Source organism: Bos indicus x Bos taurus, chromosome 6 (assembly GCF_003369695.1).
Source record: "Bos indicus x Bos taurus breed Angus x Brahman F1 hybrid chromosome 6, Bos_hybrid_MaternalHap_v2.0, whole genome shotgun sequence".
NCBI lineage: Eukaryota > Metazoa > Chordata > Mammalia > Artiodactyla > Bovidae > Bos > Bos indicus x Bos taurus.
Window position 1 is genome coordinate 97,509,230 of NC_040081.1, and position 23,741 is coordinate 97,532,970.

General features: G+C 42.3%; 1 protein-coding gene across 1 annotated transcript in view; it reads right to left on the reverse strand.

Annotated features, from left to right (window-relative positions):
* The window catches only part of LOC113894462 (placenta-specific gene 8 protein-like), a 30,803-nt gene that overhangs the window by 3,070 nt on the left and 3,992 nt on the right, over positions 1-23,741 (reverse strand). The window contains exons 2-3 of the mRNA XM_027544916.1: positions 9,101-9,229; positions 6,362-6,486 (exon numbers count right to left, since the gene is read on the reverse strand). Coding sequence (XP_027400717.1) covers positions 6,362-6,486; positions 9,101-9,200 — 225 coding nt within the window. The 5' untranslated portion in view covers positions 9,201-9,229. The remainder of the gene's footprint in view (positions 1-6,361; positions 6,487-9,100; positions 9,230-23,741) is intronic.

Here is a 23,741-nt window from a genome sequence, read left to right on the forward strand (position 1 = left end):
ACCCTTTACATAATAACATACCGTTTCAAATGATCTGCAGGTTACAATCATAGCCACAGTTCTCTATTATCTGTTCTAGAAGAGTTCTCTATTTTTTTCCTTTTTAAAAACCTTTTGATTTACCTACTATTTTTACTGATGTGGAATGGTTCCCTTTAAAGCCAGTTGTGTAATGCACCAATTTTTCCAATTGATTGTGAGTATAGTGCTAGGTCATATGTCACCCTGTATCCCTCTAATCTTTTTCATTGACATCCCTCATGTTCTGCAAGGGAGGCAGTCCATAGTGAGAGAGGATATAAACCTTACCGGCAAAAGAAGAAATTAGAGAATGAAGAGTCTCTTGAAAAACTGTAGAATGAGCTGCTTTGCAGAGTTTTGAAGGCCCTCTCCATGGGAGGTCCAGTTGGGTCTTTGATGACCTATGGGGAGAGATGCCCTAGAAGGGACTCCTGCTCTGTATAGTCAGCACTGGCTGATCCGAGGGGTCTAATCTGATGAGCAGGTTATGTGACTGTGTGTCTTGACTGACTGATATATTTTGCCCTCCATTTTTGGATAGCACTTAGTTTTTAAAATTTTTAAATTAAAAAAATATTTTAAATTTAGTACAATTCCCAATTTCCAGTGTGAACAGAGAGACCCAGAGACAGAGAGTGAGCAGGAAAGAGAAAGAGAGTAGATTTAGCCTATAAAGTTTGGGAGTTCCTAAGTGATGAGAAAAATGATTTACTTTTCATAAATTTTTTTCCTTGCTGTAGTGATTTTGATTTTTATCTGACGGAGAAAGTGTGTGGGACAAAGACTGGACAATGAGATAACCATGTTAGAAATCTAATGTCTTGACCCTCATCAGATTAAGGAACGGATACTCAGTTTGAAGACAATTTGGTCCCTTGACCATTTCTTTTTCCCTGAAATATCATCCAAATCCTTTAACCCTTCCTCAAAGTGCTTGGTTTTTTTTTCCATGTTTGAATTCATTATTTATATTTATTCATCTTTTAAGCTTTCATTAAACCAACATTTATTGAATATACATAATATGTTATTAATACAAAAAAGAAAATATTTGTCAAGGATGTAACTAGTTTTCTGTTCCAGCATGTCTATGCCTGTCTTTATCTCAGGAAGTTTGTAGGAGAAAAAAGTCCCATTATTATTTGCTGAGAAACCTAGGGAAACCTTTAGAAAACACACCCTAATTCTAAGTCTGTTTCATAATACAGATATAGAGAATATTGAGAAGAAAAAAATTCTTCTTTCAAATGAGAGGACATGAACTATGGGTTTAAACCATGCTGAAGTTAGCAAGGGACATAAACGCCTTGCTCAGAACATCTTCTTGGGAAATGGTACCAGAGACAAAGATTTTTGCATTCATCACTCTGTTTGGAAAAGGGGACTTGTGCTTCACTTGTTTGAAAGCTGTTTAAAAAAAAAAAAATCTGGTCATGAGGACTGGTTACAGAATTGCTGAGCAAATGAATGAGTTGTGGTACATGACTCAATACACACGGACTTGGGAAGACAAGATGGTCAAGTGGGAAGAACCAGGCCTGACTGTAAGTCAGAATAAACATAAGCCCGTGGGGTGGGGTGGATTGAGAGAGTGGCAGAGACATATATACACTACCCTGTATACAATAGCTAGTGGGAAGATGCTGTACAGCACTGGGAGCTCAGCTCAGTGCTCCATGATGACCTAGGGGTGTGGGATGAAGCATGGTGGGTGGGAGGTCCAAGAGGGAGGGGTTTTTATATATATACATAGAGCTGATTCACATTGCTGTACAGAAATGAACACAACATTGTAAATTTTGTTTACATTTCAATTTTAAAAAATAAAGTAATAATTTAAAAAACAACAAAAAAACTTGAGCCCAAATTTCAGCATTTCCATGTTCTATGACCTTAAGGCTTTCTCATTCCTGCTTTTCATGTGTAAGTAGTATGTGAGCAAATATATGTCCAGGCAGTATTCCAGCACATAGGAGTTCAATCTGTGGTTGTTTCTTCTCTTTCTCCTCTGCTGTGGAGGTTGTGGCCCTGGCCAAGGGGATGCTCTCTTGCCTGTCTGTGTCCATGAAGGGAATGGGAGGTCAGAGAGTCTGTGCTGGGGCAGCCTTATAAATGCTTGCATAGATGTAAAGGGGGAACAAAGCAGAGAACCTGAACTACACAAATCAGTCCTAGGGTTTATTAGCCATTTTAGAGGTCTGTTTTAAGAAAGAACACTAGAGATACACTGTCTGTAAATGCACGTATAGAATAGACACCAAGAAAACTTATTATAGAATCCTAGACCCTAGGAAGACCTTAGAAATCATCTTGCACAACTTTCTCATGAAAGGTGAGAAAACTGATGCTAACAAATGACTTGTCAGAGAGCCCCAAAGTGAGCTGTTTGCTGAGCTGTTTCCAGAAACTTATCTCCAGAATGCAGCTACGCTCTCCTTCCTCTACCCCCTTACGGACCACTTTGAGAATCTCACTCCCATACTCACAACTACATACATCCATGTACACAACTGCGTGCACAAGTACGTACACCCGACACTCAGCGTATGGTTTTGGGAAGTTTGTGGAACAGTCACGAAGTTAAGAACCCTTGTATTAAGTTCTGCTGCCTTTTGAGGGATGTAAATGAGAGCACAGGGAGTGCTGAGAGAGGCAACTGAGCAAGCCCACGGGAGGAATGCAGGCTGCCAGAAGACAGCTGAGCTAAGAACAAAAATTATAATAGTGACTCACGAGCACTTGTCACTTGCCAGACCCTGTGCTAAGTCCTTTCCCGGCATTATCTGCTGTGACTCTTACTGCACCACCTTAGGGGAGGTATCATTGTTACCATTTTATCAGAGAGCCAAGGCTTAGGGAGATGAATTGTTATTGGTTACAATGAGTGACAGGCTAAGTTTTCAGGTCACCTCTGTGTTTAAAAGCATTTTAAACGCTTTCCAGATCACTTAAAATGAAAGCTAGATTTCTTAAAATGGTCTGCAAGGTCCTGCTGTGATATTCTCTTCTTCTGTTACCACTCCCCATCTCCCACCCCACGTCCAGTCTTTCCACCTCTTTGGCTGCTTGCTATGTCTCGGACCCTCTAGGTAAACTCTACTTCTGCACCTTGGCTCTAGCTCATTCCTCTGCCTGGACCTTTCGAAGATGAGTCATCCTCTCATCCTTTTAGGTCTTTACTTTCTCCCCAGTTCAAGCACTAGTCAGGCCCGACACTGTTTAGATACTGAGGTCAGAAGAGACTGAGGATATTTAGGGTGGTATAGGCGGAAACAGTGTCAGACTATTTTTTTGGGCTCCAAAATCACTGCAAAAAGATTGCAGCCATGAAATTAAAAGACGCTGACTCCTTGGAAGGAAAGTTATGACCAACCTAGATAGCATATTCAAAAGCAGAGACATTACTTTGCCAACAAAGGTCCATCTAGTCAAGGCTGTGGTTTTTCCAGTGGTCATGTATGGATGTGAAAGTTGGACTGTGAAGAAAGCTGAGCGCTGAAGAATTGATGCTTTTGAACTGTGATGTTGGAGAAGACTCTTGAGGGTCCCTTGGACTGCAAGGAGATCCAACCAGTCCATTCTGAAGGAGATCAGCCCTGGCATTTCTTTGGAAGGAATGATGCTAGAGCTGAAACTCCAGTACGTTGGCCACCTCATGCAAAGAGTTGACTCATTGGAAAAGACTCTGATGCTGGGAGGGATTGGGGGCAGGAGGAGAAGTGGACGACAGAGGATGAGATGGCTGGATGGCATCACCGACTCGATGGACGTGAATTTGAGTAAACTCTAGGAGTTGGTGAAGGACAGGGAAGCCTGGCATGCTGCGATTCATGGGGTTGCAGAGTCGGACACGACTGAGCAACTGAACTGAGGCGTAGACTAGGTCTTTACCTTCTTATTGAGTCTTTCCTGATAATGCGATTTAAAATTAGAACCTTTCAACACTAAATTCCTCTTCCTTGCTTCATTTTCCTCTGTTGTACGTATCACCAACCTATACATTATATTCTTACTTATTCTTAGTTATCGGAGAAGGCAATAGCAACCCACTCCAGTACTCTTGCCTGGAAAATCCCATGGACGGAGGAGCCTGGTGGGCTGCCGTCCATGGGGTCTCACAGTGTCAGACTCGACTAAAGTGACTTAGCAGCAGCAGCAGCAGCATTCTTAATTATATTGTAACTGTTTTCTTCCATTAGTGTCTAAGCTCTCCCATTGACAACCATCACTGTAATAACTGATGGAGGCAACAATCTATCACAGATGTTAGAACTAGTGGGTGAAAGTTTGATTTACATCTCTCTACCAGATCCTTATCCATTATAAAGGGGAGAGTAGCAACTTTGTGGTGGAGAATCTTGACAGACACTATCTTAACTAAGCAATCAACGTGAACATTACACACAATGAGACAACTTGATGTCATGTGGTGCAAGGCGAACAGAGCATCACTTTTGTAGAGTTGATGCCAAAAGTGTAAAACCAAAGCCTTATCATGAGGAAACATTTGACAAACCAAATTGAGGGATAGTCTACGAAATAACTGATCTGTATTCATTAAAAAAAAAAAAAGACAAAGACTGAGAAAATCTTCCATATTATAGAAGACAACTGAATGACAGCTGTCATTCAGTTCCAGTGGCCCCAGTTCATCTTAACCCTCCCAGCCCCTGCATGATTGCAATTTTCCATTGACAGAATCACTCGCCAGGCTCTGTCTGCTTCCATCATTAGATCTCCCTTCAGATTATTCCCCACCCACACCCTCTAATACTGTCCACAGGCATTCTGTGCCTCAAGTGATGCGGGCACACACACCCATGTTACCCTATCTTCTTCTTCAAGAGAGGGCAAACAGCTGGCTTAACTCCTCAGCTTCTCCATCTCATCCCTGCAGCTTTGCCACCACTCCCTTGAGGGAGTTCTAGGGAAGACAGATGCCACAGACATCTCCAGACAACTGCCAGGGGCCCTTACTCAGCTCAGCTGAGGGCAGAATTTCACATTTTTGTTGCCCTGGATGGTCAAGAAAGAAAGTAAAGGCCAGGCACTGGCGGAAGCTGGTCCAGACAACTGATTTTTTTTTTTTTTTTCATCTAAAGAAAGTTATTGGGATAATTGGTAAAGTTTAAATAATACCCACGGATTAGCTAATAGTACTGTATCAATGTTAATTTCCTTTTGATAATCACATGGTGATAAAATAAGAGAATGTCCTTGTTTTTAGGAAATGCACACTGAAATAGAGATAATAGGGTATCCAGTTTATAATTTACTCTCAAATGATTCAGAAAAAAAAATAGAATAGATAAATAGAGACAAGAAAGAGAGAAAATCAATCAAATCTGGTACGTTTTTAAATATTGGGGGAATCTGGGTGAAGAGTGTATAGGAAGTCTTTGTACCATTTCTGTGACTTTAAGTCTGAAATTATGTTAAAATAAAAATCTCAAAAAAATTGAAGTGAGCTCCACAAAGACAGGAATTTTTATTTCCTTTGTTCACTGGTGTGTCTTTAGCATCTGTAATAGTCCTTGGTATATTCCGCATATTCAGTAAATCCCCGTTGAATGAGTGAACACTAGCTTATGACTTAACAAGGTTCTAGGTGCTCAATAATATCTTTTGAGTGAACAAACACTGTTTTACGAGTTATCAGTGAGGTAACTGGCTCAAAAATGTGCCAGCTCTGGGGGGAATCTATATACACCCATTTTTCACCTAAGGCTTTCTAAGCAACAGCTACCCACCCTGCAGAGTCCAGTCTGACTCTGAGTAAAGCCAGGAGAGACTCTGGGCTGACCTTCATCCCTCACCTGCTCATCTCCAACAGCTTTTTCAGAGACACATCTATTGGATCACTAAAAAGTTTTATTGTGAATATATCCCAAGGGATAGATAGATAGTCTCTGTAAATCATTTATAAAGTTTAAGATGCGGGGGTAAGGGATAGTTAGGGAGTTTGAGAAGGTCATGTACACACTGCTATATCCAAAATGGGTAACCAACAAGGACCTACTGTACAGCACATGGAACTCTGCTCAATGTTATGTGGCAGCCTGGATGGGAGCAGGGTTTGGGAGAGAATGGATACGTTTATGTGTATGCCTGAATCCATTCGCTGTACACCTGAAATTGTTACAGCATTTTTTATCACCTATACCCCAATACAAAATAAAAAGTTTAAAGTTTAAAGGAAAAAATGTTTAGGATGGCAGTGGAGAAAAGGCTAGGGTCAAGTCATGATGGTGAGGAGGGCAATCATGGAGATGCGGTCAGACTGAAGGAGGGCCGTTGGGCTGTCGGGGTGACTACTTCCTGGTGGACATGGGTGACTCACCGGGATGCCGTATCGGGTCCGATACATTGTCCTCATGGCGACACTTGATCCCCATAGGCAGCATTCGTTCATGTCAGAGGCAATCTGACATGAAAGGCACAGGGGAAAGAGAGCCCCACAGAGACCTGAGCGCAGGGTGAAATCACAGAAATCAGTCAAGATTGTAAGGAGGCTGATTTAATCACACCTCTTCCACGGGCTTCCCGGGTGGCTCAGTGGTAAAGAACCCACCTGCCAATGCAGGAGACATAAGAGATATGGGTTCGATCCCTGGGTTGGGAAGATCCCCTGGAGGAGGTCATGGCAACCCACTCCAGTGTTCTTGCTGGAGAATCCCATGGACGGAGGAGCCTGGTGGGCTACAGTCCATAGAGTTGCAGAGTCGAACACAACTGATCACACAAACACACACACACCGCTTTCAAGAAAATACATACTCAGGAAATGGCCTTAGTGGACACTTGGTGGAAACAGTGGGGTCACCTGGCTCTTTATGTCTTGCTTCTAGATCCTACACACACTGGGGAAATTTGCTCGTCATATGCCAGGTCAGATTTAACTGCAAAAACGCCTGCCTTGCCAGGATGGGAGGGGAGTCTGGGGGAGAATGGATACATGTATACATATGGCTGAGTCCCTTCGCTGTTCACCTGAGACCTGTCACAACATTGTTTGTTAATCGGCTATCAGATCAGATCAGTTGCTCAGTCGTGTTCGACTCTTTGCGACCCCATGAATCGTAGCACGCCAGGCCTCCCTATCCCAGGGCTGATCTTCAGAATAATCGGCTATACCCCTATACAAAATAAAACGTTTAGGAAAAAAATTGCTTAAAAAATAATTGCTAACTTCTCCCCTCGACAACTTTAACTCATTAAATCATCAAAATAGTCATCCAAAAAAAAAAAGTTCCTGCCTTGTTGATCTGAGCATGTCCAAATTATCTTTCTTCCTTATCCTTGTTTACATTTGGAGCATATGGGAATAGGAAGTTTGTGGTGTCAGAATGTCTGAGCAACCCTCTGGAAACTGTGGGAAGGTGCTTAGGATCAGAAAGCACTGAGTAAAGAAATAATTGAAAAAACGAGAAAAGCAGTAGGAAACAGATTCTAGATGGTCATTCTGGCAAAGAGGAAAGTTTTATTATTGTTACGAGTATCGAAGCAAGTAAAAGTTAAGGGATATTGACATAAAAACTTAAAAAGTATAGTGAAGTTTCACTTTTAAGAGTCTGTGTGAGACAAAAAATGACCTAAGAAAATAGTGACAAACAGGAAACTGTTCTCAAACGTGCTGAGTTCAAGCTTATTTTGAAAAGCGCTAGGGTGGAGTTTTGTCATGGCTGTACCCTAGATAAGATAAGAAAACTCTTATTTTTTGATTGATGGTTTTCAGCCAAAGGCTATCTCCACAGAACTTGGAACTTCCATCATATACACACACACACAAAAGGCTCTTTCTCAAGACAGTGGAAAGACTAGCCACACAGAGAATGTCTACATCCCTTTGGGCAATAGACTCTGAAACAGGAATTTGTCTTACACCAAAGTGTGTCTGGTGCTGTGAAAGAATTTAAGGTTAGGAAAGCTAAAAACCCGAAAGCTTCCTGAAATGCACTGACCACAAGAGTCACAAGAATGTTGAAATCTGGAAACACAGACTCAACCCTGTAGGGAAAAGAGGAGGTAAAGGGAAGAGTGGAGAAGCACATCAAGAACATGGGGGTGCTAATGAGGTGGGAAATATAAAGCCCGATGATCGGTCTGGATAAGGATAATAAATTCAAGGCAGGCAGGTAAAATGAATGAATAAAACTGGTTGAAAAAAACACAAACCAGCCAACAGTGGGTGATGGACATGAATATGGCAAACTCTAGAGTGGAGGTCCCTTTGAAGAGGGTTAACTAAGGGGGTTGGAAGACTCTTAAGAGTCCCCTGGACTGCAAGATCAAACCATTCAATCCTAAAGGGAATCAGTCCTGAATATTCATTGGAAGGACTGATGCTGAAGCTGAAGCTGCAGAACTTTGGCCACCTGATGTGAAGAGCGGACTCACTGGAAAAGACCCTGAGGCTGGGAAAGATTGAGGGCAAAAGGAGAAGGGGGTTGCAGAGACTGCGATAATTGCATAGCATCATGAACTCAATGGACATGAGTTTGAGCAAACTCCGGGAGATAGTGAAGGACAGGGAAGCCTGCTGTGCTGCAGTTCATGGGGTCCCAAAGAGTCGGACACGACTTTGCGACTGAACAACAACAGCAACAACAAGTCAGCTTGGCAGCAGCTGACTTCTGCCAGTTGAGACAGAGGACTCCTCTTTCCAGATTTTCCAAATTTTCAAGGGGAGCTGGAAATCTAGATTAGAAAGCTGCATTTTTATGTGGAATCTGATCTGAGAGGCACACCACGTCCTGTGGCATGCTGGATCTTAGTTCCCTGACTGGGGCCCCCTGTACTGGAAGCGAGGAGTCCTAACCCCTGGACTGCCAAGGAAGTCCCTGGAATCTGACTTTTATATGGTTTCTACTGTTTTAAAGTTAATACAGCAAGAGGGGCCATTATGTACAGGACAGACAAAACATATCCACTAGTAAAGTCTGCCCAGGTGTTCCACCTTGTGACCGCTGATCTCTAGAATAACACGTGGATCTCAATGAGAGGATAAGCAAGCCATTTTTGTTATGGCAGTGACTGCATGATTGTAGCTCGGGAGAAAGCAACAGCTACGTTTACTTACAGATCCCTATGTCATCAAAGCAGTCAAAGATGCCAGTCTGCCAGTCACTGGACGCCGAGACCGCCGAGCTGTAACCTGGCTGTGAAACAACTGGGTTCATTTTCAAGACTGAGTTCAAAAGGGTACTGCCTGTGAAAACAAAACCAAAAAATTATTTAACACCTAACTGTATTGGTTGGATATAACATAGATATCAGTTCAGAAAGCATTTCACTGCACCTCCTTTGGTTGGAGTCAGTCACATTCAACTAACTTGGCATGACATTTCCAGACTCTTGCTGATATTTGAGAATTAAAAATATAAAAGATAGAAAAGCAGCATAAAAGAGAAGGGATGAGGATTCCATTCTCAGGTTGTCCGGTTGTGTATGTGTGTGTGTGTGTGTTTTCCCCATTCACCAATTCCTCTTTTATCAGCAAGATGATTTTTTTGTGTGTGCTATTTTCAAGACAACTATTTTGCATTTGAAGTATTTTTATTTAACGGTCATTATAATCAGTTTTTACAAAGCAAGTTCATAGGCATTCTCTCAGTTGCTCTGTAGGAGAACTCTGTGAGATAAAGTTGTTTATTTCTCCATAAAATTGATGTTATGAAAGCAGATGTTTCAGGCTAATGTCAGCATTAGCCAACTAATTACTAGTGGTATCCTGACAGCTAAAGTTTAACTTGGAAAAAGATGAATTTCTCTTTGTGAGTGTTTCTCTGAAAAAAGAGGCTTTAAGCCCCACAGAAAAACCCAGTGGTTGCAAAACCACTGGGAAAGGGTGTCCTCCCTATACTTTTTACATTTCATTCAGTGATCAAGTCTTGTGGGCTGTTACCCAGTAAGAACTCTCAAGAGAGAAAATGTCTTTGATTTCATTAATGACTAATGCTAAACCTTTCTCTTTTCTTGTATTGAATCTAACTATGCCATGCTCTATAGTTTTTAATTTTATTGTTTAGTATTTCTTTATTTATTTGGCTGTGCTGGGTTTAGTTGAGGCACACGGGATCTTTGATCTTCGTTGCCGCATAAGAATTTTTGGCTGCAGCGTGTGGGATCTAGTTCCCTGACCAGGGATCGAACCTGGGATCCCGGCCTTGGGAGGGAGGAGTTTTAGCCACCGGATCACCAGGGAAGTCCGCGTGCTCTGTGGTTTGGTCCCGGGTCACTTTCAATACTTCCCTTCACTAGTTGGAGGGCAGCCTCTACCCACATTTCCCGCTGCTTTGCTCCCTTCAGTCTTCCTCCCCTATGTTGCTAAGGAAGTCTCCAGCCAAAGATTCTACCGCTGTGCTTCCCAGTCCTGACTGTGCAGCACGTTCTTCCTCATGCTCGATTACAGATAGATACAGTAGATATGCACTAGGATATTGCTGAACTAATTAGCAGAGAGGTGACGGTTAGAAGTCATGAGAATGGATAATATTCCCTTGCCCAACCGAGTGAATTTAAATTCATGAAGGGTAAGACACAGCTTTTCAGTTTCTATGTAGAAGTGTTTTGTATTTCTCATTATAAAGGAGTCTTATTAATTAAAATATTCTACATAGAAGTTATTTTCCACTGGCTTGTTTACAGATATTCTGTCTTAGAAAATCACTGTCACCTTGTTAGCTAACATTTGTGATATAACTTATTTAAATACAATAGAAAACTTGCTTATAATCGACAAAGTTTTCTTCTATTTTTTAAAAATTTACTGTGGGTAAGAACCAGTTGAGGGGGTTTTAAAATTATACATCCCTAGAAATTTGGATTTAACTTATAAAGTCTAGAAAGGGATTGAGGAATCTATGTATTCAATAAGTACCAAAGTGCTTCTTAAGGGAGAGGGGCTGATAAAAAATGTAAGAGTGGTGAAGGGGACCAGCTGTTTTAGTGCCTAATCTGACTGCTTTTAAATTTACATCATATTTGTTTGACTGCTTTCCCAACCACTGATTCTTCTGAGAACCAAATCAAAAGAGGATAAGAAAAGAATAATTCATTCAAAATCTTTTTATCCAGCGAGTCTGGCCTTGTTTTGGTACTGGGTGTAGGTACAAAGCCAGAGAGGAGATATGAGAACTTTGAACAAGGAGGAGAAACGAAGAAGAGAACTCATCAGGTAGGACTCTTCAGTAGTGAAATAAAAGACCTAAAACTGCAGAGACGCTTGCATAGCACCAAAGACAGGTAGAATAATTCAGAGGAAGTGGTGGCATACATTTTCAATCAAAACAAGTCTGTTCTAGAAAGAGATTCACAGAATTAGAGAACGAATGTATGGTTGCCTAGGGGGTGGGGGTGGTGGGAGGAGGAAAGGTGGGGGAAAGGACAGTTAGGGAGTCGGGATGGACATGTACACACTGTGATATTTAAAATGGGTTCAACTAAAGTCCTACTATAGAGCACAGGGAACTCTGCTCAGTGTTACCTGGCAGCCTGGACAGAGGGGAGTTTGGGGGAGAATGGATACATGCATATGTATGGCTGAGTCCCTTCGCTGTTCGCCTGAAACTATTATAACAAATAAAAGTGTAAAAAAAAAAAAAAAAAGAAGAAGCAAAAAACAAGTCTATTTTGTGAATCTCTTTGACCCCATGGGGGATGTAAGATAAACCTCTGACCCAGGGACCTGAGCTGAAGTCCAAACATATGATTTGGGAACAGGTTTCTTGGTTTTTTTTGTTGTTGTTGTTTTTATCATTTGTTCTGGAGAAACTTGGGAAGGCTGACTGGAGAGTATGTGATTCTTGTATAGGCAAGATAGTAGACATTCTAGACAGTGAAAATAATGTGAGGAAATGCCTAGGGGGCAAAAAGAGTGTGGAAGGCATGAGGAACAGTAAAGAGATTTGCTTTTTGGACCAGGAAACAGGGTCAGAGTGCATGACAAGGGTACTTCAGGATCTCTTTCTTATACTCGCAGCAGACGTTGCTAATCAATCCTAGAATGCTCCTGCGGGATGTATCTTCACAAGACAGGGTATCAGATGCTCCTACTGTTTGATCAGAGTTGGCACATGATACGTAAGAAATGGTTAACAAATAAGAGTAAGTTGTATAGGTAATGTGTGGTTCAGGTCTGAATGTTACAGATATACTCCTGGCCTCATGAAAGAATTATCCATTACTTTAAAAATTATTTACTGGGAAAATCAGTATAGTTAACATATACAGAAAGCTGCTTCTGCTACGGGTGTGTGTATACTATTAAATAAAGAGCAATGTACCAGCAAGACTATGTTCTTGACAGAAAACTGCTTTATAATAAAAAACAATGTTTTGGTTATCAGTATAGGTAACCAAAATCAGTTTAGCCAATATATCAAAAAGGAAAACTGTCCTTAAGTACTTCCCTAGAGACCCCAAAGCTAAAAATTACTCCAGGGCAAAAATTGTATCTTAAATATTCTTCTAGTGCTTCATATATTTGTTGTGTTGAGTCGTTTAGGGTAAGGATAAAATTTTCTGGGTTTAATTAAAAAAAAAAAGAGTGAATAATTTCCTAAATAAGAAGTATTGATTAAAAAAAAAAACAAAACCTGGAATGGGCAAATGCTGACATTGCTATATATGAAAACATCTGTCCTGGTATGTAGTAAGTATCTATTAATTCAATTCCCAGTCTAACACAGGGACTCATGCCACTTGCTTTAAAATCCCTAAATTCCCTTTCTTAAAGTAAAATTTTTAGAAAAAGTGAAAGTGTTAGCTTCTTGCTGCTGCTGCTGCTAAGTCGCTTCAGTTGTGTCCGACTCTGTGTGACCCCATAGATCGCAGCCCACCAGGCTCCCCCGTCCCTGGGATTCTCCAGGCAAGAACACTGGAGTGGGTTGCCGTTTCCTTCTCCAATGCATGAAAGTGAAAAGTGAAAGTGAAGTCGCTTAGTCATGTCCAACTCTTTGCGACCCCATGGACTGTAGCCCACCAGGCTCCTCTGTCCATAGAATTCTCTAGGCAAGAATACTGGAGTGGGTTGCCATACCCTTCTCCAGGGGATTTTACCAACCCAGGAATCGAACCTGGGTCTCCTGCATTGGAGGCAGATTCTTTACAGTCTGAGCTACCAGGGAAGAGGTATATTTTAAAAACACCCTACAATATATGTGTGTATGGATGTGTATGTGTGCATATATGTGCTTATTTACAGATTTTGCACTTCTGAATATCAGAGATAGATCTTCACTGAGGGGCAATAGAGGTCAGTGATTCTTAAATTATGATGTGCTCAGGACTCACCAAGGAGTCCTTCTAGAAAGCAGATCCTTATTCAGTAGATCCAGAGTGAGACCCAAGATTTGCCTTTTTAACAAGCTCGTGGGTGGTGTCAATGCTGTTGGCATCTGGCCCACACTCTGACTTGCTAGGACCTAGATCACGGTTAGGAACCGGTGGAGACAAATGAAGCTGGATTCAAATCTATTTTCCACCTGCTCTGTGTTCTCAGACAATTAAACTAAATTCTCTGAGCATCAGTTTTAGTATCTTTAAAATGAGTACAATCTGACTTTCTTCTTTGTCGTGTTAATGTGATGAGACTATGTCTATTAAACCCCGTGTTCCCTGTGTATCAATGACCTGACATTGTCTGTTTTAAACTAAATGCTGCCAAGTAGCAGTGTCCATGCATGACTTATTGATACAGAAAAGCACCTGGGATCAATGGGTCAGAAGTCAGAAAGCTTGGATTTTAGTCATTGCTAGTGTTTGGGAAGCTCAGATAACAATACGTACGTGAAGACGTTTTGAAAGCTGCAAATCACCACACACATGGGAGAGCATCTAAGTGCCAGTGAACACTGATGGAAAAAATCTGAATGTGGTATGTTGTAGATATGACCATAGCTGATGCTTATATAGAGTGCCATGCTTCTCATGTTTGGCTCCTACTTCACACTGGTCTCTATTTAATATTCACAGCAGGCCAGAGCACTCAGGGCATTAGGCTGTTAAGATTCTTTTCACTGCAGACAAGAAAACTGAAGCAAAGAGACTAAGTGCCAAGGCCAAGGAAAAATCATGATCGCTAGTCGAACTTCTTTAATTTATGGATGAGAAAATGTAGCTTGTCTCAAAGATTGCATGTTGGCTCCACATCCTCTCCTTAGTCTCTTCAGAGAAAAGATATGGGGAGCATCTTATGGGTAATGTTATAGGAACCAAAAGATGAGAAAGTGGACCGAGAAGCATGATCAAGTGGTTAAGGTCGTGGACTCTGGCCCCAGGCTCCAGCTCATGACCTTGGGTGAGTTACTTCGCCTCTCTGTGCCTCAGTTTCCTCATCTGTGAAAGGCGGGATATCAATAGTACCCAGGTTACAAAGTTGTCATGAAGATTAGATGAGTTGATGTTTGAAAAGTCCTTCGAAGGAATCTTGGCAGAGTAAATACTTCATGAATGTTAGTTAAATAAAAACAGTGGTACTTGGCCCTGGAGGAGACAATACTTCCCCCGTCCCATACTTCTTTTATACTTGTAGGAATTGTAAAGTGTGTGTAGTTTTCCCACAAGGCTGCAGAAGAAAGAGCATTGATAGAGGAAACAGAAAATAAGCCACACAGAAAATAAGCCCTGGTGGTCCAGTGGCCAAAAGCACATGCTTCCAAAGTAAGAGGCCCAGGTTCGATCCCCAGTCAGGGAACTAGATCCCACACGCTGCCAACTAAAAAGATCTCATAAGCCTCAACTAAGACCTGATACAACCAAATGAATAAATAAATATTTTTAAAAATTGGTCTTCAAAGGGGAAAAAAGCCACATGTCTAAAGTGACAGACTGGCAGGGCTGTGATTTGAATTCAGTTCTAAGGGATTCCAGAAACTTCATTCTTCTTCCCATTGCCCTCTATCAATCAGGGACCAGTTGAAATGAGCAAACCCTGTTCAGTATTTTCCTAGAGGATCCCTTCTCAGGTGAATTTTGGGGTCTCAGTAAGCTAGACAGTTTGTGACTAACTGCTTTTTTATTTTTTAATGTATGCATGTATATATGTATGTATTTTTAATATCTTAAAATCAGTCAATGAAAACTTGACCTGGAGTTTACAATACATATGTAGAGAACTGGTTCTCAGCCAGAGATGATTTCAACTCCTCGGGGACATTGGGCAACGTCTGGAGACATTTTGGGTTGTCCCAACTGGATGAGAAGTGTATAGAGGCCAAGGATATTTCTAAACATCCTGAAAGCACTTTTTTTTTTTTTTTTTTTTTAAGAAAAATGGGGTGGAAACATGAGCCTGAAGCCTGTTGAATGCAGTCTCCTAGCAGACACTGATAAGCAGTCCTTGTGAGAAATGAAACCTTACTTATTGCTTCTGAGTTCAAAAATGTTCAAAGTGGGGACTCCCCTGGTGGTCCAATGCTCCCAGTGCAGGGGGCCTGGGTTCCATCCCTGGTCTGGGGGTCCAGCAACTAAGACCCTGTACAGCCAAATAAATAGATATTAAAAAAAATGTTCAAAATGCACGTGCTGGAACTCAAGGATCAGCACAGAATCTTGGTCCCCTCACAGGTTTGTTCACATTCTATTCGGTAACGCTTCTTCTGTGTGGCAAGTCCTGCTGGGACTTGCCCCCAAACCTGCCTCTTGTCTCTTCCTTCTGCTTATTGTTCCTAGTTGACAGTTGAACCTCTCCAGTTCTACTGTTTTCTTTTTTCTTTAAATAGCCCTTTAATTGAAATGCAATATAAAGTTGCTCAGTCGAGTCCTAAGCTTTGCGACCACATGGACTGTAGCCTGTGAGTCTCCTCTGTCCATGAAATTCTCCAGGCCAGAATACTAGAGTGGGTAGCCGTTCCCTTCTCCAGGGCGTATATATACAGTAAAGGATAGAAATTGTAAACATGATTGATGAATTTTCATCAAGTGAATTCTTGAAACCACAGCCTGAATTGAGAACTAGGATATTATAGAACCCCAGAAGCCCTCCTTACTCTTATAGAAGTCGAGCCCTCCACCCAGAGGCAACCTCTATCCTTTCTTCTAACATCAGAAGCTCATTTTGCCTGTGTCTGAGCCTTATATTTATTGAATAATAAACATTATTTATTCTTCTATTTCTTGCTTCTTTTGCTCATTGCTGTATAAGATTCCGTTTTATAGACATACCACAATTTCTTGATCCATGCTACCACTGTATTGTTTCCAGCCTGGACTGTTACCAATAATACAACACTGCTATGAACATTCTTGTACATATCTTTAGGGGAACTATGTATGCATCTCTGTTATATCTATATCTAGGAGTGGCATTGTTGGGTCCCAAGGTTTGTAAATAGTGCCAGACTGTATTCCAAAGTAGTGGCGCTACCTCCATCAGTAATGTATGAGAGTTCCAGTTGCTCCACATCCTAGCCCATATCTGGAAATGCCACTATCTTTCTTTTTACTCATAGGCTTCTAAAGAACCTGCGAAGCAGACACCTAGGTTTAAAATTGAGAAAAACAGAAACTAGGGTTAAGTGATTAAATAGAGTCATCACATTTATGAAAAAAATACAGATTATTCAGTTAAATTTGAAAATTATGTCCCAAGCAATATTGAACTGTGGTGTTGGAGAAGACTCTTGACAGTCCCTTGGACTGCAAGGAGATCCAACCAGTCCATTCTAAAGGAGATCAGCCCTGGGTGTTCTTTGGAAGGAATGATGCTAAAGCTGAAACTCCAGTACTTTGGCCACCTCATGCGAAGAGTTGACTCATTGGAAAAGACTCTGATTCTGGGAGGAATTGGGGTCAGGAGGAGAAGGGGATGACAGAGGATGAGATGGCTAGATGGCATCACCAACTCGATGGACATGAGTTTGGGTGAACTCCGGGAGTTGGTGATAGACAGGGAGGCCTGGCGTGCTGCGATTCATGGGGTCACAAAGAGTCGGACACAACTGAGTGACTGAACTGAACTGAACTAAATACCAGTGTAGGGGCAGTTACTGCTCCCCAAACTTACAGGAATGGGAAGTGATGGTGAGGAGGTGAAAATAGTGGGCTTTTCTAGGTTGTGTACTAGGCCCTTTTCTTCACTACCACCCCCACCCCCGCCTCCCCTGCCATAACGTCCCAAAGGACAATGGTTTATTTGATTTCTAGCTTAATTATTTCGGAGAAGGCAATGGCACCCCACTCCAGTACTCTTGCCTGGAAAATCCCATGGATGGAGGAGCCTGGTGGGCTGCAGTCCATGGGGTCGCTAAGAGTCGGGCACAACTGAGCGACTTCACTTTCACTTTTCACTTTCATGCATTGGAGAAGGAAATGGCAACCCACTCCAGTGTTCTTGCCTGGAGAATCCCAGGGACGGGGAAGCCTGGTGGGCTGCCGTCTGTGGGGTCGCACAGAGTCAGACACGACTGAAGCGACTTAGCAGCAGCAGCAGCAGCTTAATTATTTAAGAGCATTTCCTCTGGGAACGTATAGTTGTTCATTCATGGATAGAGGAAGGAAAACTGAAATTTATTGAGCAGTTTCTATTGCCAGTTTCCATGTTTGGCAATCTGATGTGTGATATTGCCCTTGTAACAGTCTTGCTTCCTGTGTTGAAATCTGATACTTGGAGAAGTTAAGTAGCTCAGTCTGGTTCAATGCCAGGTGAGCTAAAGCCAAAGTCAGAGTTCTTCTATTCCATCAAGCCCTCTGTCTCGTGGAAGGAGTTTCATTGACTTGCCTGGGTCTCACATGGGCTCTATTTCTCTCAGCCAGTCTGATCTATCTTGATAGGGTCGAGTGAGATTGTTGCTTATCATTCATTCACTAGGGCTTCCCAGGGCTCTTAATTCCCTTGATTTCCCCTCTTTTTTCCTCTGTCCACCTCTTTCTGGCTTTCAGCTTCCTACCAGATAGTTCCAAGGGTTCTATGCCACCCATTTCTGGAACAAGGAAGTTACATAAAGGCAGCTGAGAAGGCCTTGCTTTTGATCACTTTGAGATTCTGCAGCATCTAGCGACCCACAGCAGGCCTGTCTTCTAGCCCCTGGTCTAAGTGTGCATCCCACTCCATCACCCCCAGCTCCAATGTGTCTTAAGCAGAATTCTGCAGCCTCCACGTCACACTCGACCAGTTACACTGTTAACCAGAAAATGGCATCCCCAAATGCCATTTTGGCCTTGTTAGGATTACAGTTGTGTGTGTGTGTGTGTGTGTGTGTGTTAGTTGCTCAGTTGTGTCCGACTCTTTGTGACCCTATGGACTGTAGCCCACCAGACTCCTCTGTCCATGGGATTCTCCAGGCAAGAATACTGGAGTGGGTTGCCAGTTCTTTCTCCAGGGGGATCTTCCCTGACCCAGGGCTTGAACCTGGGTCTCCCACATTGCAGGCAGATTACTGTCTGAGCCACCAGGGAAGTTATTTTGAGCTGATTATTTTGAGAAACAGTAGACTCAGGAGAAGATAGGAAACAGAGTAGAAGTCATGCTTGAAGGGAAATGTATATTTAGAAAGAAGATCACCATTTGTAAGGTGGTCTCCCTGTCCTACCAAGAAAAGAAGAATGACTCTAATAAGAAATAAATCATAAGAAACTCTTGGATGGACCAGGCCCTTTTCTGCATAACAAACCTTATTCTTGTTGACCTGGCCTCCTCCCCATAACTGGTCCATTCCCAGCTTCTCTTTTGCTTTTAGCAGAAGATGATATTTAAGCCTGAAGTCTAAGCCACTGCTGAGAGTTACAGTTTTCCTTCTTTTCTCCCATGTATATGAGATATAGGTGTTAATCAACTTCTGCTTTTCTCTTTATCTTTTGTTCCAGGGCCCCAGCTGAGAAGATAGATGGTTAGAGGGAAAATTATTTTTCTTCCCCTACAGTGTCATTTCTTTTTTTAAAAAAAATTTTTTTTGACTGTGCTGTATGGCATGTGGAATTCTAGTTCCCTGACCAAGGATTGAACCTATGCCCTCTGCATCAGAAGCAGAGTCTTAACCACTGGACTGTGATGTTATGAGACAGAGGAGGAAATGGTCCCTTTTGGTTTACAGACTGGGAGTGAAGAGAGATGATTAGTCTCACATGACCATCTGACCTCCAACCCCCTGTAGCCGGCCCCAGAAACCGTCAGCCCCTGCACTAGGAAGACATCTCCTTTCTCGATCTTTTCCAGCACCCAGCCCCCATGGCAGGCCCGAATCCGCATCTGGAGCCAATTATCTGGATCGCATAAGAATTCGCTGTTGTCTGTATCCTAGTAGGATGCTGCCTAATGTCCCACCAATTGTGTCATTTCTGAAATCTTAGCCAGAACAATGAGAACTCTCAGTCGTAAGGTAATTTTAAAATGATTATGCGCAGTTGATGGTATGGCATTTTCTAATGGAAGCTAAATCTTTTTATTTTTAAAAGGTCACTCGAAAACATTTCTCCTCATGGTTAAAATGGTGCTCATGCCTGCTAACGCTTAAATGAGGAGCCCTCTTGTATTTTTTTGTTAGTTGGAGGCTAACTGCTTTACCGTGTTGTGCTGGTTTCTGCCATACAACAACGTGGGTCAGCCTTAAGTATACATATGGCCCCTTCCTCTGGAGCCTCCCTCCATCCCCCTCTCTGTCCCACCCACCCCTTGCGTTTTTGATAGTGCAAGACTGGGAAATTTTCAGACACCAGGAAAGTTCAGTTACCCTCCTTTCATCAAGACAGTGAAGGGAACTTGGCTCACTAAAGCCTTTAATTTGGGGACAGGGTAGAGCATAATGATCACTTGATAAATTGGATCCCTCCAGGCCCCCACTATCATTCTACCATTACTAATCTCTTTGGTGACCTAATTCATTAAGCTTCTTCTCTACTTTTATCTAAGTTATGAAGGGCTGTCAGGCATACATGGTTCTAGGGAATGACTGCCTTTTCACAGCCAAGCCCCATAAGCCTGCCCTCAGAAGCTCTTTGCAGCACAACACACTCTGTTTTCCTAGTCCTTCCCCGACCCTCTCCTTTCCGTATCTGGTCAGCTTCCTCACCACTCTGCAAGCTTTCCATCTATGCCATTCCTGCTGTGAGTTCATGCTTCCACTTTCTCTATTGAGCAGTCAACATCGCATCTCAAATGCTATCTCCTCCAAGAAGCCACTCCAAATCCTCCAAGTTGGGTTTGCCTCTCTCCCTCCTTTGAACTTGCTCAACAACACTTTGGTGGTGTGGTGGAGAGCCCCCTGGACTTGGGGGTCAGGATGCTGGGCTCTAACCATAGCTCTATCCATCGATACTTGGCTACCTCTGTGCCTTTTCTCTCAATGACGACGATAGTGCCTTCACTTCCTTCTCCGCAGAGTCATTAGGAGAGCTACAGTAGCTATAGTAACTTCAGATATGAGCTATATCTAATTATGCATACTCTGAGAACTTCCGTTTTCTTTTTTGGGGGGCTTATTTTTGGCTTTTATTAGTGTGGTCAGTAGGTTTCAGTGATCTTTGTGTCCCTCAAAGACAGTGGCCTCCACATAGCTTAGAAATTACTAGGTTCTTGGTGGGGTTCAGGACCCAGTACCCTAAAATATGACACCTTGGCATACTGAAGCTGAAGGAGTTTGCAGGCGTGTTAAGTTGCCTGTCACGTCCAACTCTTTTCGACCTCATGGACCGTAGCCCACCAGGCTCCTCTGTCCAAAGGATTCTCCAGGCAAGAATAGTAGAGTGGGTAGCTATTTCCTTCTCCAGGGCATCTTCCCGACCCAGGGATTGAACCTGGGTCTCCTGAGTCTCCTGCATTGGCAGGCGGGTTCTTTACCACTAGCGCCACCTTTGGGGAAGCCCCTGAAGGGGTTTGAGAAAATAGCAAAAGCAGGAAGGTCTCTCCCTTCACCTGTCTTCCCAAAAAGCAAGAGGTAAGTAAGAGAAAGGTACCCTCTTTGAACCAGAAGGAAGGCAGACATCCTTAGCACCAGAAATGGGATTTAGGGCTAAGAATAAGCAAACCTTGTTACTTTTTCACCATTTAGTACCCCTCGGGCAAACCCTCTTATCTTGTCAACTCTTCACAAATTTATGGTTTCTTTGTCTAAAGGTATAAAAGTTTCCTGCTCTGGTCACTTTTTTGAGTCTAATTTTCTTGCAAAAGTTCCCATGAACATGTTAAAATTTAATAACTTTTGCCTGCATTTCCCCTGTCAAACTTAGTTTAATTTTCAGACCCAGCCAGGGACCCTAAGAGGGTTGAGGAAAGCTTTTCTTCCCCTACATATTCAGTATTACGTTTATTGATTCATTTATACCAGTGAGTTTCAATCAGGGGTGATTTTGCCCACAGGGGACATTTGGCAATGTCTGGTATTTTTTTGGTTGTCACAGCTCAGGGTAGGGGGACAACGGCTTATTGGCACCTGGTAGGTAGAGGCCAGGGAGGCTCTTCCTTTCTCTCTGTCCCTTCCCTTCTCTTCCACTTCGTACCCATTCCCACAAACAAGAAATCATTTGACTCACTAGCGTCAAGGCTGAGAAATTTTGATTCATAGTCTTGCCCTGTTTTTAAAAAGATTTGAACCATCTACTAAATTATATACAAAACAAGACACAAAAATAAAGAGATCAGGGAAAATAATTTTGCAGTTCACTCAGTCATGTCCGACTCTTTGTGACCCCATGGACTGTAGCCCACCAGGCTTCTCCATCCATGGAATTTTCCAGGCATGAGTACTGGAGTGGGTTGCCATTTCCTTCTCCACAAAAATAGATCAGGGAAAATAAAGCCGGGAGTAAATTTGGCACTTACTCTAAGGTTCCTGTACAGTGCTTGGTATGGGCTGAAAATTAGTCTCTGAGCTTCCCACTAGGCAAAGCAAAGAGGGAATACAAACATTTAGGAGATTGATCATGTCCATAAAATAAAAAGAGATTGAGACCTAGACACATTTCTCAATTTCCTCAACAAGGAGATGATACATAAAATGCAGTGGCCAAAGCCTATCTCAGTAACTCTACATTAGAAAGAGCAGTGACTTTCCAGAACCTATTCCCTAATACACAGTTATAGCACAATTCTGGGGGTAGAATCAGTGAAAGCAAGAAGCTAAAATGATCCCATCCGAGTATCTACCTCTCTGATAATCTGGGATGATTCAAGATTAAAAATCAGATTTTTTAGATTGTTCAGCGAAAAACATGGATGGATATTCTTGAGTATTCCTCCATGGATAGTATTTTCACCACCTGGGGTTTGTTAAGATTTGTGAAGCGCCTGGAAAATCCCATGGATGGAGGAGCCTGGTAGGCTGCAGTCCATGGGGTTGCTACAGTCAGACACGATTGAGCGACTTCACTTTCACTTCTCACTTGCATGCATTGGAGAAGGAAATGGCAACCCACTCCAGTGTTCTTGCCTGGAGAATCCCAGGGATGGGGGAGCCTGGTGGGCTGCTGTCTATGGGGTCGCACAGAGTTGGACATGACTGAAGTGACTTAGCAGCAACAGCAGAGGCTAAATTAGAAGTCTTTGGCAAGAATCTGAGTTCAGATACCCATCGAGGGCTGCCTATTACACGTAGCAACAGGTACGCAGAAGAAAAGCATATAAAGCAAATGTAGTGTCATAAAAACTAAAAGATGCAAACAGAACATGCACCTGAATAGAAGTGTGGAGGTGAGTTGATGGCCATCCTAATTCAACATGGAGATAAGCTAAAGGCATACCTGCAGGAAAGAATGTGTTTTCCTTATAAATCCATTCTATTAATAAAACTGCTTTAGCAAGTGACCAGTGGGGAAGCTTAGAAAGGAGACTTGGCCAACATGGGCTATGACTGGCATTTAAATATCCATTTAAAACAAGCTGGTGTTTTATTGAGCAGTGCATCTTTCGCACACACCAATGAATCACATTTGACTGTACAACTGATCGAAGTCCAAGTTCTACGCCAGAGAGCTGAAAAACTTTTACACCAGGTGCTGCTGATACCCACCCATTGTGATAATAGAAGAAAGCAGTAAAATGCTCATGGACTCTCATTTTAGGTAATATGACTTCCTGGGTGGGCTTCCCTGATGGCTCAGCGGTAAAGAATCCACCGGCCAAAGCAGGAGATGCAGAGTCGATCCCTGGTTTGGGAAGATTACTTGGAGAAGGAAATGACAACCCACTCCAGTATACTTGCTCAGGAAATCCCACAGATAGAGGAGCCTGGCAGGTTACAGTCTATGGGGTCTCAAAAAAGTCAATATGACTTAGCGACTAAACAACAAGAACAAACCTTCTGGTCAATGCTATGAAGACAAAAATTACAATACGGACCCTTAGATTATATAATAAGTTGACTAATTGGCTTCATTCTGATTCTGGCTCCATTGGTGTAAGTGAAGGAGGCTTTGGAATTGATATTTTTAAAACTTTCTAGGTGATTCCAGGGTACAGGGAGAGCTGAGAATTAAATTATCATAATTATTGAAGGAAGTCTATCCAAAATGATGATTTGAGTACTGAAGTAATGGAGCGTAAGTCTTTTACACAAAGATAAAACACACATTTCCCCTCTAATTTCAAATTCCCCTCCCACTTAATTTTTCACCCCAAACATGTATAATTTTTAAAACTTAGTTCAAACGGTACAATCAATGAACATAAATCTAAATATCACAAAAATGTCAAAAGAAAATGTTTCTTTTAAATCCAGCATACAAGGCTAACCACTATTTTTTTTAGGGGGGCACACGGCACTCGGGACCTTTAGTTCCCTGACCAGGGA